General features: G+C 49.8%; 4 protein-coding genes across 4 annotated transcripts; 2 read left to right on the forward strand and 2 right to left on the reverse strand.

Moving 5' to 3' along the window:
* Positions 1–109: 109 nt before the first annotated feature.
* TGAM01_v204812 (hypothetical protein) lies at positions 110–901 on the reverse strand (the record flags this gene model as incomplete). The annotated part of the gene is made up of 1 exon (XM_018801490.1): positions 110–901. One exon carries the CDS (start codon positions 899–901, stop codon positions 110–112), a length of 792 nt encoding a protein of 263 aa, XP_018665283.1.
* A 1629-nt stretch (positions 902–2530) lies between these two features.
* Positions 2531–3642, forward strand: TGAM01_v204813 (hypothetical protein; the record flags this gene model as incomplete). The annotated part of the gene is made up of 2 exons (XM_018801489.1): positions 2531–2536; positions 2644–3642. The coding sequence occupies 2 exons, from the start codon at positions 2531–2533 to the stop codon at positions 3640–3642; spliced, it is 1005 nt and encodes a 334-aa protein (XP_018665282.1).
* Positions 3643–4884: 1242 nt separating this feature from the next.
* Positions 4885–7650, forward strand: TGAM01_v204814 (cell division control protein 48; the record flags this gene model as incomplete). Its single annotated transcript, XM_018801488.1, has 6 exons — positions 4885–4928; positions 5000–5027; positions 5085–5140; positions 5194–5443; positions 5500–6991; positions 7061–7650. The coding sequence occupies 6 exons, from the start codon at positions 4885–4887 to the stop codon at positions 7648–7650; spliced, it is 2460 nt and encodes an 819-aa protein (XP_018665281.1).
* Positions 7651–8651: 1001 nt separating this feature from the next.
* On the reverse strand, positions 8652–9203 carry TGAM01_v204815 (hypothetical protein; the record flags this gene model as incomplete). Its single annotated transcript, XM_018801487.1, has 2 exons — positions 8652–9012; positions 9076–9203. 2 exons carry the CDS (start codon positions 9201–9203, stop codon positions 8652–8654), a joined length of 489 nt encoding a protein of 162 aa, XP_018665280.1.
* Positions 9204–16568: the final 7365 nt, after the last annotated feature.

The following is a 16568-nucleotide window of genomic DNA, read 5'->3' on the forward strand; positions in this document are numbered from 1 at the left end:
TCCCATTCCCGTTCCGCGCTGACCCTATTATAACCTTTATTCGCCCTTAGTAACCCATACTGAAAAACATCCCCACCGTTGAAGACTCCTCTCTCGAAAAGCAGTTGTCCTACTTACTGCTAAAAGCTTGCCCCTCTTCGTCGTTTCCAGGAACTGGCTGTACCTCCTTTTTATCCAGGCTGAATCCAAGAACTTCCGAGAATAGGGTGACAATCATCTCCATGAGAGAGGACAGGCCCAGATAGAGCCAGGCGGTGGAAGTAATACCGCCAAAGATGAGGAGGCAGGAGTAGATGAGGCGAACAAGAATGAATGGAAAGCAAACAGCCACAGTAAATATGATACGGTGCTCACCCACACCGACGTATTTGTGATTAAAGATGGCAATGACGATGGCAACGGCCAGGAGACCCGCGATGGCGACCAATATTCCCTCGGCGGCGTGGCTGATGGTGGAATATTCGACCTTTGGCTTGCCGTCGGTGATGGTGAAGTTGGACTGCGTACCGCCGACAATCAGGAGGATAATGGCAAGCAGCAAGAGGAGTTCAAAAAATCTCTGGTACTGAGGCCTGATAATGACGCTCCCCTTTCGCTGCTGTATGGACTCGAAAACGCGAGACAAGAGACCAATGGCAAGCCCAATGAGAGGCGCAAGACCAATACCATTGAGCGTCATCCATCCAATATAAAGATCGATGTTGTCGGGCGATGAAATGGTTGCCAGGCGAAAGGAGGCACCTATGATTCGAGCAAGAGAGAGGAGCACGAGGGATCGAAAGCCGGCGTTTTTGGTGAAGCCGTGCTTGATGCAGAGGAAGATGCCTCCTCCTAGTGCGAATACGTAGAATGCGAGTTCGGCGATGGCGATGTCGTCGTATGTTTGAAGAGGGCGGCCCATTGTGGTGTTAAGAGTGTGCTCGCGCACGTCTAAGTCGGAGTTTGAGTCGAAGTGGAGAGGAGTTTAAGTCGAGAAAAGTGAAAGGTTGCAGGCAAGACAAATAAAGCAAGTAAATGAAAATAAATATTGCGCTCTTCTTCTGTTCTGAAGTAGGAGAAAGATGTCGCTTGAGTCTATTGAGAGTTGAATAAGGTGATAGTGGTGTTAGTCTTGTTCCCAGCAGCAAAGTGAAGCACGCTCAAGTTATATAACGTTTTTCAATTCGAACTATCTAACCCTCCATACGCATTAAAACGTATTCACTTAGTTAGGCTGACAGCAAAGAGTAGCATCCTTCGTCAGCTCCTCCACCCAAAACACTTTTAATGAGCCCGTCGTCGTCGTCAACGCCTCGAAAGGAGTAACAAAAGGTTGGAGGATTTCGCAAGTCCCAGGAACTGACGACGCTCATTGGCTGCGTCGAATTGATTACCTGTTATGGAATAGCGCCATCTCCATTACCCCTGGTGGCTTTCGATCCTTATCGTGCCTTATCAGCTTGCCGCGATCCACTTGAATCCACTTAATCGGTAGTCGGGGCTAGTTAAATACGGGCATCAGGCTTTTCTGCTCGAATGGGTAGACGTTTTGAGAGCTAGAGCGCTGCAAAAGCGGCTGCGGCTGGCGCGTCGAGGCAGTGCAGCGACTTGCAACTGCGCCAGAAGTGGCAGCGAACCCTCGAATGGATTGTTCGAAAAGGGAAATTGTTTAGTTCAGAACGGCTGCCTCAGCCACGTATATTTTCCTATTTGGCTGTATTCCCTGCTCTGTTTGGCTCGTTGGTCGGGACGGCGTACCCGAGTTTACGCGGAAACCGTTTCCAATATGCCAAGGCGAAATGCTTGTTTACGAAGCCTCGTGGTCCTGGGTCATCTCTACCTTAGAGAGCACTAGTGAGACTATCTTGTACCTAGGCCTCCTCAGCTATACTAAATAAGACCAACTTGGGTGGCTTTGCAAGGAGAAGCCCGGCTTGTGACAGTAAGCAGTATTGAATCAGGTAGATATCCCCGCAATTAAGATTCTGCGGCCAAGGCGAAGCTTGAACGATTGGCAGTGGCTCGGCTAAGGATGCTAAGATATTGTCCGATATCGAAGGCTCTTATTATCACAAGAGTATTAACATATACAGTTCACTGCTACTTACGATTCTCGTGCCGTCGTCTATATACCTACTATCTAGCTGTTTTCTCCTTGTCTATTTTGTTGATTTTCACTCCTTACAATCTATCATAACAAATATTGGTCATAATTCGTTCGTGCTCCCGTTTAATTTGTCCTGTCGACAACCTTTGTCAAGTACAGATCAAAGCAGCACAATCCTAATACTTGTAACATGTATAATTACAACCTCCCTTTACAATAAGCGATTTATTTGCATGACAGCGCCCATGCATTGTACCTACCTACGTATACACCGAATGGGATGGCGTCTGTCACCGGCAAAGATTCGCAGTGACGTCGAACCGCCAAAAAAACGGCACTAAGCTAGAGTACCTGTACCGCCACACAAAATCCTTTCCGCCCACATGCATGCGACAGCATCAAAAAGAATCACAAGGATAGACTGTCCTTGACTTCGGCAACAAGATGCCGGTACGTACGTTGTTCGCTGTGTGGCTTTGCGCGCAAAGCACCACGCCACCAAATATTGCAAGAGAGGGGTTCCCATTTTAACATGGCTGTCATGGTTTTCTCTGTAGCTCATCATTCTCACGGGTCTGCCTACGTCGGGCAAGTCGACGCGGGCGAAGCAACTACATGATTATCTTACCGCTCGCATAGCCGGAACCAAGTACCGGCTGCATCTGGTATCAGACGACTCTCTTTCGATATCACGGACAGTATACGATCTCTCTACGGTGCCGGTGCACGCAAGATCGGCAAATGCGAGCGAAAAGAATGCCAGAGCAGCCATCTACGGAGCTGTAAAGAGAGTTTTGAGCGACAAAGACATTGTTATTCTGGATGGACTGAACTACATCAAAGGCTGGCGGTACCAGCTACACTGTGAAGCGAAGGCTGTCCGAACGCCGAGCTGCATTCTGCAGATTGGATGCTCCAAAGAGCGCGCGCAGCAAGTCAACGAAGAAAGGTTAAGACGAGACGAGGCTGCTGTCCAGCAAGAGGGGAGCGATGTGCCAAGCGATTCACCAAGTGATGCACCAAGCGACACCACAGAGGCGTATGCGCCGGCAAACTGGGAGAATCTTGTCTTCCGTCACGAAGAGCCCAATCCCATGACTCGCTGGGACAGCCCTCTGTTTACAGTAATATGGGACGACGACGAGGAACAAGTAAAGAGAACGTTTGATTCTCTTTGGGAGGCGATTGCTGGAGAGGGCCGCAAAGTTATCAAGCCAAACCAAGCCACAGAGCCACGCGGGCGCGATGCGAGTGGCGATTATTTATACGTGCTGGATCGTGAAACACAAGACATTGTGAAGCGAATCTTGGATCAGCAAGGCGACGACGGTGGTGGAGAGGTCAAAGTGCCCCTTGGCACTGGTGGCAAGAAGGATCTTGTTATTGAGCTGCCAGCGGCGAGAAAGGTTGGCTTGCCAGAGCTGCAGAGACATCGTAGGGCCTTCATGGGACTGAACAGAGGGGGTATTGGGCTGGAGAAGGTGACGAACATGGCTGCCGATTCTCTACGGGAGTCGTTTGTCAACTATCTGAACAATACGTTTGAAAGCGAGTAGGAAGGTTAAAGGGGCTTCAAAGGATAACGACAAGCTTAGTCGATGGGCAGCCTGAGTTTCAAGTTTGTTGCAATATAGGGGAGACCTCAGACTCAGCATATTGCGTTTTAGGGTAGGCGACATTGGATATACCACGAGCGACACATGAGGCGGCCACGAGACCAGGAGTTTATTACCATAAGGGTTGTGTATTGGCTGATAAGCCAGGGCAATGGCTTACGCTGGGCGGATGATTGATGCAAGTAGTAGTCGAACACAAGCTGCTGAGGAGGGGTCATGGATTCGTGGCTTGAGAGAGAAGCTCGGAATACAGGTGGCGAGATACGAAGCTAGATATATGCTTACGGTAATGAAAAGAAAAGTGGTAAAAACAGCATTGAATAGACTGGCGATTTGATGTCAAAAGTTTCATCGGTTACAATATCTGAGAAGTGAGAATATGGTTGGAGCTGCATGGCATAGGTGAATGGCGTTGTCAAAGGTTAGTTTAACAAGGCACTAATGTACCTTGGACGTATGACTTCATCGAAACAAAACGCCGGCGAATTGAAGCCATCAAGGTATTGGATGCCGTCCTATGCTTGCTGCCGTGCGGCGAAAAGGATATGTTTAAAATCCACGTAGTCAATCAATTCTCTGTAGCATCAATTGCTTAGCTTGCATCAAGGGGCAAACTGCTGCCTTCTGTGGCAATTCGTGGCAATTCGTGGCACTGTCCTGAACGTGCTCTGCTTAATAAACTGTTCCGCCAGGCTGCCGCTGGTTATCGTATGTGCACGCTATCAGCAGCTGTTGCGCGTCCCCAGTTGCCTGGCGGCTTTTCAGTGGAAGGCGGCAGAAGATTCCACTCTGTTGGGCGAGCTGCAGCCTTGCAGTGACAAAACGACCGCTGTAGCGCAGTGCAGCGCCTGAGCATCATTGATATTCCGCTCCGCTCAGGGCAGCGTGCGCTGTCATTGGCCCGTGCCCCTCTGCCGGGTGCCTTTAGGCCGTCAGGTGTGTGCCAGATCGCTGAGGAACTCTCCGGACACCTCTAGCTTTCGCCGCTGGATTCTCTCTCCTTCATATCATCCTCCCCGAAGCCAAATTCGAGATCGAATCCTCCTTCTCCTTCTCCCATAGACTACTGTTGAGGAGGAAGCACATTCACGTTTGTTTCTTTTTCTCGACTTCCACGAACCCCGGCTTTGTTCCGTCATCATCCCCCCCACATCGTCGTGAACTCAGTCGTCATTAGACACCATGGCTTCTCAGCCTGAAGAGCACAAGAAGAAGGTCAACTTGACGTACGTGATCCCACCTGGAGGCCATTTGGGCATAGTTGTCGAGTAGCTGGAAGCATCTAACAATCTCACAGCGACCCCTCCGGTGCCGAGGTCAAGCACGTTCGTTCAGCCCACCATGCTTAGATATCCAGGGCGGGGAAGCTAACTCTATGACAGGAAGATGACACCGCCACTGCCATTCTCAAGAAGAAGAAGAAGCCCAACCAGCTGATGTAGGTGTTCTCCCTCAGACGCAGACGAACAAATATATTCTGACTGAAACCAGGGTTACCGATGCCGTCAATGACGACAACAGCATCATCGCCCTGTCCGAGGCTACCATGGACGCCCTCCAGCTCTTCCGCGGTGACACCGTCCTTGTACGAGGCAAGAAGAGAAAGGAGACGGTCCTGATCGTTCTTGCCGACGAGGAGTTGGATGAGGGAAGCGCCAGAATCAACCGCGTTGTCCGCCACAATCTCAGAGTCAAGCACGGTGACGTGATCACCATCTCCGCTTGCCCCGACATCAAATATGTGAGTCTACTCAATACTCTTGAATTGCTGTTATTGCATATCTAACCATTGAATAGGCCAAGCGAATTGCTGTGCTGCCTATTGCCGACACCGTCGAGGGCATTACTGGCTCACTATTCGACGTTTTCCTCGCCCCATACTTCCGCGAAGCCTACAGACCAGTCAAGCAAGGAGACTTGTTCATCGTCCGTGGTGGTATGAGACAAGTCGAATTCAAGGTTGTCGAGGTGGATCCCCCGGAATACGGTATCGTAGCTCAGGATACCGTCATTCACTGTGAGGGCGAACCTATCCAGCGAGAGGAGGAAGAGAACAACCTGAATGAGGTTGGCTATGACGACATTGGTGGATGCCGCAAGCAGATGGCTCAGATCCGAGAAATGGTTGAGCTTCCTCTCCGCCACCCTCAGCTTTTCAAGTCAATTGGTATCAAGCCACCTCGTGGTGTCTTGCTCTACGGTCCTCCCGGTACCGGTAAGACGCTCATGGCTCGTGCTGTTGCCAACGAGACTGGCGCCTTCTTCTTCCTCATCAATGGTCCCGAGATCATGTCTAAAATGGCCGGAGAGTCTGAGTCCAATCTGCGAAAAGCCTTTGAGGAAGCAGAGAAGAACTCACCTGCCATTATTTTCATTGATGAAATCGATTCCATCGCCCCCAAGCGTGACAAGACCAACGGTGAAGTTGAGCGTCGTGTCGTCTCTCAGCTGCTTACCCTCATGGACGGTATGAAGGCTCGTTCCAACGTTGTCGTCATGGCCGCCACCAACCGACCCAACTCCATTGACCCGGCTCTGCGACGATTCGGTCGTTTCGACCGTGAGGTGGATATTGGTATCCCCGACCCAACTGGCCGTCTGGAGATTCTCCAGATCCACACCAAGAACATGAAGCTGGGCGATGACGTCGATCTGGAGCAAATTGCTGCCGAGACCCACGGTTACGTCGGTTCTGATGTTGCTGCTCTCTGCTCTGAGGCCGCCATGCAGCAGATTCGTGAGAAGATGGATCTCATCGATCTCGATGAGGACACCATCGACGCCGAAGTCTTGGACTCCCTAGGCGTCACCATGGAGAACTTCCGATTCGCTCTTGGCGTGTCCAACCCCTCTGCTCTTCGCGAGGTTGCTGTCGTCGAAGTCCCCAACGTTCGCTGGGAAGACATTGGTGGTCTCGAGGAGGTCAAGCAGGATCTCCGAGAGAGCGTTCAGTATCCCGTCGACCACCCCGAGAAGTTCCTCAAGTTTGGTCTCTCCCCGTCCCGAGGTGTTCTTTTCTATGGACCTCCTGGTACTGGTAAGACGATGTTGGCCAAGGCCGTCGCCAACGAGTGCGCTGCCAACTTCATTTCCGTCAAGGGACCCGAACTTCTCAGCATGTGGTTTGGTGAATCCGAAAGCAACATCAGAGATATTTTCGACAAGGCCCGAGCAGCCGCTCCTTGCGTTGTTTTCCTCGACGAGTTGGATTCCATTGCAAAGGCTCGTGGTGGCTCTGTTGGCGATGCTGGTGGTGCCTCCGACCGTGTTGTTAATCAGCTGCTGACTGGTAAGTCTACTGCGTTAATACCCTGTAAAATTCGGATTATGTGAGAGCATTTGCTAACAATATGAATAGAAATGGACGGTATGACTTCAAAGAAGAACGTTTTCGTCATTGGTGCTACCAACAGACCTGAGCAGCTCGACCCTGCTCTTTGCCGTCCTGGTCGTCTGGATTCGCTCATCTATGTGCCCCTTCCTGATGAGCCTGGCCGTCTTGGTATTCTCAAGGCCCAGCTGCGCAAGACCCCTGTCGCTGGTGATATTGACCTTGGCTACATTGCTTCCAAGACACATGGCTTCTCTGGTGCCGATCTGGGATTCATCACCCAGCGTGCCGTCAAGATTGCCATCAAGGAGTCCATCTCACTTGACATTGAGCGCACCAAGGCCCGTGAGGCTGCTGGAGACAACATGGATGTCGATGAAGATGCCGAGGACCCTGTTCCCGAGCTGACAAGGGCTCACTTCGAGGAGGCCATGCAGATGGCTCGCCGTTCCGTCAGCGATGTGGAGATCCGAAGATACGAGGCCTTTGCACAGCAGATGAAGAACGCCGGTCCTGGTGCCTTTTTCAAGTTCCCTGATGGAACCGAGGGTGGTGACGCTGGCAACGCCGGCAACTCTTTCGGTGATGCAGGCAACGATGATGATCTCTACGACTAAAGCATGATGGCAGAAGGCAAGGGAAGAAGGTATTTTCCGAATTCTCTTGTAATTTAAGACAACAATAAAAGACTCCTTCCTGCATCTGCATCTATCAGCATCAATTGATCGGGTAGAAATCCAAGTCACGATACCGTTTGATATACTATTTGGGCTCAGGAAGGCAGCAGAGGATGGCCGGAGTTGGGCCAACTCAAATCATGGCGCTCGGCCACTAAGATATTCTCAGGACATTTTGATATTAAACAGACTAAGGGATGGGAACACTGGGATTTGAAAACACCAGAATAAGTTACGTTAGCTTGATAGAAGAGTGCAATTGATTCCACTTAAATCATTTCAACGCCAGCCGCCAAGTGAACAATCCACTGTAGTATCTTATAATTCAACCAACGCGTAGAGGTGAACCATTCAGTCTAGTACTGATCAGGAAGCAACATTTATTGTGATGCTAGTACGACTGATATAAACTTTATATAAAGCTGTGGTGGTCTCTATGAAAGTTCCCCCAAGCAGGCGTCTCCAGACACTTCATATGCTCCCTGATAGCTCAAAATCATATAATGCACCATACGCTCCCAAAAGCCACATACAATCTCCTTACCGCTCGTCCCAAAACAGGAGAGCGGAAGAAGGACAAAGAAAAAGAAGCGATATTCCCCGATAACCATATCTATACCACGGGAAAAAAAAGAAAGAAAAAAAAAGTCGACCAGAACAAAACAAACAAAGAGAGGAGTAAGAATCAGCCAAGGAAAGGAAAAAGAAAAAAAAAAGGGAAGAGAAGCGATTAATTTTTACTCCGGCCGCAAGCGACTTCTTTTTAGAAGCACCCAGCGCCGTTTCCTCGTGATTGGAGCAGTTGTAGTGATTGAAGCAGTTGTTGGAGGTGAGCCATGCGTTGATGTTTTTGACGGAGAGGAGGGAAGAGAAGGAGGTAGAGATAGAGTAACATTGAGAGAAGGAGAAGAACAAGGAAGAGGAGGAGAGGACTGAGATGTCTAGCCGCTGCCCTTTTCCTCAATTTCGCACACAGAGTCGAGGCATTCTCTCGTGATTCTCAAGGCCTCTTCTATTACTGACGTGGGGATGGCGAGGGGCAGTTTGTCGGAGGCCGGTGTGCCGTTGGTTTTCTTGGTGTCGCCGTTGCCGTTTGTCGCTGCGGCGGCAGATGATGACTTGCCGTTTGTACTGGATGTTGAGGAGGGCTGGCCCTCGCGGACGTCCTCGAGGACGCGGCGGAGGAGAGCTGGATATGTGGTGACTTCGCCGGAGCGGAGCAGGGTCAGGGCGTGGTTCTGGATGGTGGTGGGCCAGTTGGAGGAGTTGGAGTTGAGGGCGTGGAGGAGGGCTTCTTGGATTCTAGAGACAGGTAGGAATTGAGTTAGTGGTACTGGTTTCGGGGTGGAGGTTGGCAAAACTAACTTTGTAATGTGCCCATCCTTTAGCAGGATTGTGTTTATCTGCGATCGCAAGTCTGGATCTAGCGTCGCGGGGGTATAGTTTGCCGCCGATGACGGCACCTTGACTGGTGTTGACGGCCTCTGCGACATGATGGAAAGTGTGTGAATAAGTGATGCGCAGTGGTGGTTTGTAAGCGAAGAGGCGACAGAGAGGCGCGCGCGTGCGATATTATGAGCCAAAAGAGGAGAGAATATGTCGGTCGGGATTCCGAGAGTCGAAGTAGGAAAGTCAGATGGAGGGGCAGATACGAGGCAAGGCCCGCAGAGCGTGCGATGGAGACGATGATGATGGCAAACGGATGGTGTTGAACCGAGGGACAGCCACCCTTTGGCTTCTTGTATCGTCGGACGAGCTAGAGCCATTGGGTCAGCAAAGCAGGATTAACAATACAAGAGGGCACAAAAGAAGAGTCCAAGGCAATGAAGACGGCGATGCGATGGCTTACCTACCCGAAACTCGGCGAGGCAAAGAGGCAGCTTCTCTCCCGCCTTTGCACCACTTGCCAGCGGCGCGTGCGCAATCAAACGGAGCTTCGAATCTTGGTCGGGCTGTAGCAGGTACTTCTGCTCAGACCCTCAGAAAAACTGAAAGACGAAACAGAGGGGAAAATGAAAGTTGATTTGTAGAAAAAAAAATGAGATGAGAGTTAATTAGGTATTCTTCTTTATCTCGTGAAAGTTTATCGAAAGTTGGAGAACGAGATAAACGAGGCTGAGGCGGCTTGCGTTTAAAAGTAAAAAAGGTACCTTGATGCTGCGCGCGGAGGAGGCTTGTGAAAGGGTCGCTCTTCCCAAGCTTGGGCGCTTGCTGCTTACTGTGCTATATAAGAGCGTTTTGCGTGTGGCTGGATGTGGCTGGTGAGAGGGCCGGTTCCCCGCAAGGCTGAGGTGGGGCGAGATGAAAGTTGCCGATGCCGCTGGTTTAGGAGAATCTATTTTTTTTGTTTATTGATGAGGTTTGGAAGCAGATTTCGATTTGCAGTCAGAGATTGGTCTCGAATGATAATTATGATTGATAAGTCATTGTTTCAGAATATGGTGTTATTAGATAAGATTCATTTGCTGGAGAAGGTAGGTATATCTGAATCTATAACTAGAAGACTTTCCCCCCTCCTTGAGGACGTCATGTTCTAGCTGGCTAATGACTGAATAAAGGGGAATTATGGCTTCAGTAACAGGGCATTGCAGTGGATATAACTAGTACAATAGTAAGGACAGTGAGATATAACAGGTGAGGAGAGACCGATGCTGCGAATGATGTAGGGAGCACTTCAAGCCACAGACTATAACTCAAGTGTCTATCTTTACACTCCTCATCTCTGAGCTTCATAGGCATTCATCACTTTGTGAAAGAGATATTTCCAAACGCATGCTTACGAAAATATGCATTTCCCATCACTGAAAGCAGCGCATTTTACGGCATTAGCCGACTTTGTCCTGTTGATGGCAGCATTAGTGGTTTGACACTGATACGGTTGGGGGACCCGCGGACCTACCCATTAGTGTTCAACTATATACGCTGATTTGAGACTTTAAGAAGAGGATGATGATAATTAATAGGTAATGGTGTAATAAAAAAAAAGCTTCATTGGACAAGTAACGGAAAAGAAATATTCGCAAGTTCGCGTGCTTAAACAAGCGTCTCTTATACGACCTGCTATATGTTAAAACTCGGGCTTTGCATGCTTCCCTGACGATCTATTAGTAGAGATTTGATATTATTGTTCCAAAAAAAAGACGTAGCCGACGATAATCTAGCCTGATCTTCATGCTTTTGGTTATTTAGAGACGCTACATCTGACAACTATCGTGCATACATTTGAAGAGAGAGGTAAAGCAAGATGTCTGTCTATTCTTTCAACAGCCGCAATCTACGTTTATACAATCAGGGCTTGCTCATCGTATATACAAAAAATGAAAGAAAATGAGTCTGAAAAGAGAAAAAAGAAGAAGAAATACCGAAAAGCGTTTTTGATCGTTTCTTACCCTTAGATTGCTCGAGTGAACGTCGCACGCTTATAGTCAACTTTCACATTGGTGGCCGAAATTTAATATTTTCTCAAAATAAAACGTAAAACATCTCCAACTCGTATGTAGACCCTTAAACCATGCTGTCAAAAGCCCCCTTCTCTTATTCTCATTCAATCTTTCAAGGAAAACACGCCTTTCCCCTTCTCATCCTAAAAAAAAAAAAAAAAAAAAACACCCAAACGCAGACTCATACATATCATCAAAAGAGACGACCTGCCTCGAGGCAAACAAATCATTTGGATCGCCGCTTCTTCAGCTGCCAGTGCCCCGTTTCAGCATATGGAGCCGTCGATCAAACAGGCTTCGGAAGCGAAACAGAAAGAGGAGCGAGAGCCTACCCTGGCAGCCCTGGCCTACGAAAAAGCTTTTTTCTCCAATTTGATCGACATGACTGATGGCAAAAGTAAAAAAAAACTATCGGCCGAGAAGTTTTCGTAAAGTCCCTTGGGATCTACGATCTGTATCTTTACACTGCCGCTCGGGGTTAAACTATGCCCACAGCTATTCGAGGTCCATTCAAGCAGCGAAGGCTCTTAAATCTGTCATATCATTTCTGCGATAGTATATAGCACTTCTGGTAGAGTATTTGCCCTGAAACCACTGCATCAGATGGAAATAGCCCGTCATGGAGCCCAAACTATCCTTTTGCAAGAGATCGAAGAGTCTGCTCCGAAGAGTCTGCTCCGAAGAGTCTGCTCCGAAGAGTCTGCTCCATAGAGACCTCTCGCTGCCTTGTAGGCTACAATCTTCTCAACCCACCACAATTGTGATACGAGCAGCGGGCGAAGCAGCCACAGAGATAACACATTCCATGCCACCATTAGGCGGCAAAGAGTCTAGACCAAGGCTTGGACAAATGGCCACCTCCCGGCGCACCACTGCAGCCGTTATCTGGCCAAGCCAAACAACTCCAAACCGTGCAAATAATGCCATCGCGGCCCGCAAATGTCGGATCCGAGTATTGTGTGCTAATGCCGGTTCCCCTCTGGCGGTACTAGTACCATCTCGGCACTCGTATACCTCTAGCCAGCGGAGAACGCTCTGTTTGAACCAACAACAAAGTCTGTCTTTTTGCTCCCTCCCCTCTTACGCCCAGCCCGGGGATATTCCAAGACACACATTGTACTGATACCTACTTGCCGAGACGGTAAAACTTATCGATCCTCGCCCCTCACTTTGGGCGGCCACCAAATCGGACTTTCTTTTACACACACACTGTCTCAGCTTTATGCTGCGATCTGGGTTGTGCTGTGCGTAGCATCGGCAGGCTTGGCTGCAGGAGTTTTGCCTTTGGCGTTGCGTAACTCGCCTGACCTCGGAGTTCCAATGCCGTAAAACGTCCAAAACTTGTTCTAGACCTGCAGAGCAAAGATCTCTTGTTTTCATGGGGGCAGAAAAGAGAGGAGAAGCAGGGCCAGCAACTTGGTCAAGCAGACCAATCAAAGCCGGCAACCATCTGCAAGGTTGTAATTGGGCAAATCAGAAAGCTAAGGCGTTTGTACGCCCCGAAAGCCAGGAAAAAGAAACGAAAACACCGCGTGACTTGTGTTGGTACTGGCATCGCATCCTGTATGGGCGAGAGCTGCACTCGTTCACACCATGATTACAGTTTGTGGGTGTGCAGGTGTCTTTGTATAAACTAAGTGCTTGTAGTAGCAACACTGCGTGAACCCGGGGCGTCTTTGGATGCACAGAGGAAAGGACAAGGAAGAAAGCCATCCGACAATGACAGACGCCCTGCTATGAGCATCCTAAACCAAAGTGAGAAGACATTAATGATTGATTTAGAAACCATGTTCCTCACCGGGTGTCAAGTATTTGGCCCCCATAATGAATTGATGTGTTGGGGGAAGATTTGTGGCAATCCCAGCACCCAAATCAACAAGTAGGCCAATAGTCTCTATTGCAACAGCAGCTTACATCAAACCGTACTTTGCTCATGTCTTAATGCTCTTTGTAGTCGAGAAGCTTTAACCAAGCAAACCGCGGATTTACGAAAGCCTGATTATACATCGGCAGACCAGGAGGGGCGACGATCCGAAGACCTGGTATTCAGTACTACGGTACATATCGAGTTGCGGGGGAAGCAACGCCAAGACAAGTAACTGCTTCGGGATGAGTCTGGAGAAAACATCCCATGAAAGAAGGACTCGGTGTAGAAGGTTTTGGTATGCATGACGTGCTCTGTCTGCAAAGGCTGGCCTTGTTCCCTCGCCAGCTCTGTGATAAAGGGGGTTTCCAACCAGGCATTGATTGTGAACTATCACATTTCCAAGCCGTTTCAATGTAAGGAGGAAAAGATACCCGAATTCGGCAACTTCTAATGCATGATTTTTTTTTTATTCTTAGAAATTGACATTGGGACGAATTCTAGAACCATGGATAAGATCGGGTTCCAAGGCTCAGCTGCCTGGCAAGGTCAACCGCTTGACCCACAATATATATGCAGTAGAGTAGCAGCGGTGGGATAGTCGTAGGTCTGCCATTGCTTGTATTGCTTTGAACGGGGGAGTGGCTGGATGATAATATTTCTGAGGGACAGAGAGTCGATATGCAGGCGTGAAGCTGTAGGGAAAGCTCACGGTTTTGGGTAGACCATGTGCTTTGATTATCCACGTCACAAACAACACAGCAGTGACGAACCGACGTGGCAGAGATCAAGTGCGTAAGAAGCAAACGTGTCTGGAACAGTTCTCAGAGATGTGAGAGCACACCCTTTCTCAGGTCTTCGCCAAAAAGCCTCCGGTCGTGACACACGCTGTATTGCATGGAGCAAAAAGCAAGGCCTTTGAAAAGTCGGGCTGGCCGGCTGCAGCTCTGCCCGACGCATGTGAAGACAGGCACTAAGCTATCTCACCGGCCTGGTTTCTCTGCATCGCTGTCCGTCTTTCTCAAGCCATGGCGTGACTAGGTCCGGCGACCTGCTGCTTCATCAGGCCGAAACCGAGACGCACAATCCCAAACTGCGTTGACACTTTTCGCAGAAAAGATGCCTAGTACTGCGATGATATTGTCATCCACGCTCTGTATACTGCCCGTGGAGCGCCCCACAGCTCCTGAGCAGTTGCTGGCTCCGCTGATGACGCTGGGCGGCCAAAGAATAATATGCAATCCAGCCTACAGCGGTATGTGCTTGCGCCTGGCGAGCAGGACAACTCTCAGAGTTCTCTCCCCTCTCTTTCTTCCCTTCTTTCTCTCTCGGTTTCTCTCTTGCTCTCTCTCTTGAACAGCGGTGACCCCAACGCCTACCATCAGAGCTCGGCTTGTTGAGGTAGGGAGGGGAGAAGCGGCCCCGGCTCCTGCAAGGTTAGTTGACCGGTTGACCGGGGTTGTTTGCAGGGGGATGGAATTGGATGCTTCTTCATGCAGCTGGGGGCAGCGAGTGAAACATGTCGCAGCCCGGTCAATGAAAGCCGGAATGTCAACAGGTGAGACAGGCAGAACTCGGAGACAGGTTTCCGTTGAGGCGTCGGGCAGCTGGACTTGAAGCCATCCGCATGGCGGCTTCTCCACCCTCATCTACGCGGCGGCCGAGATTCGCTCCGGGTCCTAGAAAGAATGATGAGCGGTAAGCAGTCATTGTTGCACCAAGTTCTCGCACGGGTGGTCACCGGCGGTATGTCGCATTCCGACGAGTGCAAGAGTGAAGCGGCAGGCCGAGCGCGAGCAATTGCGGAAGAGGCCTCTCAGATGTGATGCCCAAGAGAGGAGAGAGATTCAGGTGCAAGATGCACCTTGAGTCTGCATCTGAGAGCTTTTAGTACAGCACACGCTTGAAGGCTTGCAGTTTGTATCCAAAACTCGGTGCAACGCGATAGGGGCGGAAGAATGGCGCAGGCAAGCAGTACCTTGTACCATGACGAGACCGGCATGAAGCCCTCGTGGCTGCGGATACCTCAGGCTAGCACCAGTGACGATGCATCCTTCCTTGTCAAACTTGCAGCTTCCTAGCTCTCTGCTCAAAACGGCAGAGGCAGGCGCTTCCAGGCCAAAGGCGGCATCAGCATCTGCACCTTGACGTGAAGCCCGCCGGAGTACGGGGTACGAGACGGGTACTCGGTGCATTCGGCGTAATCCATGCTCGATTGAGTGTAGCTCTTTGTGAATGGGAGAAGCTGAGAGGCGCATTCGCATCCATATCTGCCAAGGTAAGTACGGCTGACACTGGCAGCTCCAGAGTTGGGCTGGGGGTTGAAGCAACGGCCAAGCGAATTTTTTCTGTGCACTTGCTCTGCTTCATTCAGGTACCAGGTTATTCTTTCTTTCTTTTTGATCAATGCCAGATGATGGCCATATATATATACTGCTGCTATGATTTCAAAATCAATGACGGCCGGCAAAGCTGGCAGATTTGATATGGCGTTACGTCTGTGTTTCCTTGTGTAGACGAGAGCTTCACCTAAGTCTACTAGCTCCATATATCATGCATCTTCTTTACCTACCTGCCAGCTTGCGTACTGAGAGAAAATTTTTTACTCCCCCTTCTTCAAGCTATCCATGACCATGCAGCTGTCTAGGATTCTCCTGGGCACCCATTCTATCTACTCCGTACGACTTGTTTTTGAAGGGCGTTTGCTCGCGTTGCACAGCTTCCAAGCCATGGACGCTTTCGGCATCGCCTTTGCGTCTCTCGCATCACTCCATCCACATGGAGTCTCACATCCCTGTGGTCTTTGCTGTTTTGTGGAAGAAATCGGGGCGCCCGAGCAGCAAGTTGAATCATGATCTGAGCGTATATCGTCCTACCACTACACTACACTACACTACCACTACCACCGCAACTAGGTACTAGGTAGGCGTGTAGTAGGTGTGTAGCAGCTGAGTTGGCAACATCCTAGAGCTCGCATTCCCGACCGCTTTTGCAGCTACAGGTATGCTGTCCTCTTGTTCTCTCTCCGTCCCACTGGCCGGTTGCTGGATGTTGATGAACAAAAGACGACTGTCTTTCACCATCAAGGCGAACGATGACGGAGACGTTGCCGCCGAACAATGACGAGCCGCAGCGAGACTACAGCAGAAATGCCCTTGCTATGCTGTTCATCGGTGTTGGACTTGCGATGCCGCTAGAATCAAAGCTTAAAAGCCTGCAACCTTCTAGCGTCTATTCGGCTCCCATCGGAAAAGTGCGAAATGCTCCGTGAACCAACAAGCCGATCGTTGTTGGCTTTGCTACCTATGCATACCGCAACCTTGGCTTGGTCTGAGATGTAACTGATCTGCCTCTCGCCGGTAGGCTATAATCCACGGCCTCGGTGTCTCAGTTGGGTAGGTCCCTGATATGAAGGAAGATTTGAGATTGAGCTGCCATTTACAGATGCTCAGATGTCAGACAGAAATCGCCGGTCAGCGACACAATGCTTGTAGGTAGGTAGCAGTTCGTACGATGGATGCCCTTCCATGGTGTTACGAGCTTTAAGCAGCAGC

The sequence above is a fragment of the Trichoderma gamsii genome (assembly GCF_001481775.2).
Source record: "Trichoderma gamsii strain T6085 chromosome Unknown Scaffold_14.2, whole genome shotgun sequence".
NCBI classification, from domain to species: domain Eukaryota; kingdom Fungi; phylum Ascomycota; class Sordariomycetes; order Hypocreales; family Hypocreaceae; genus Trichoderma; species Trichoderma gamsii.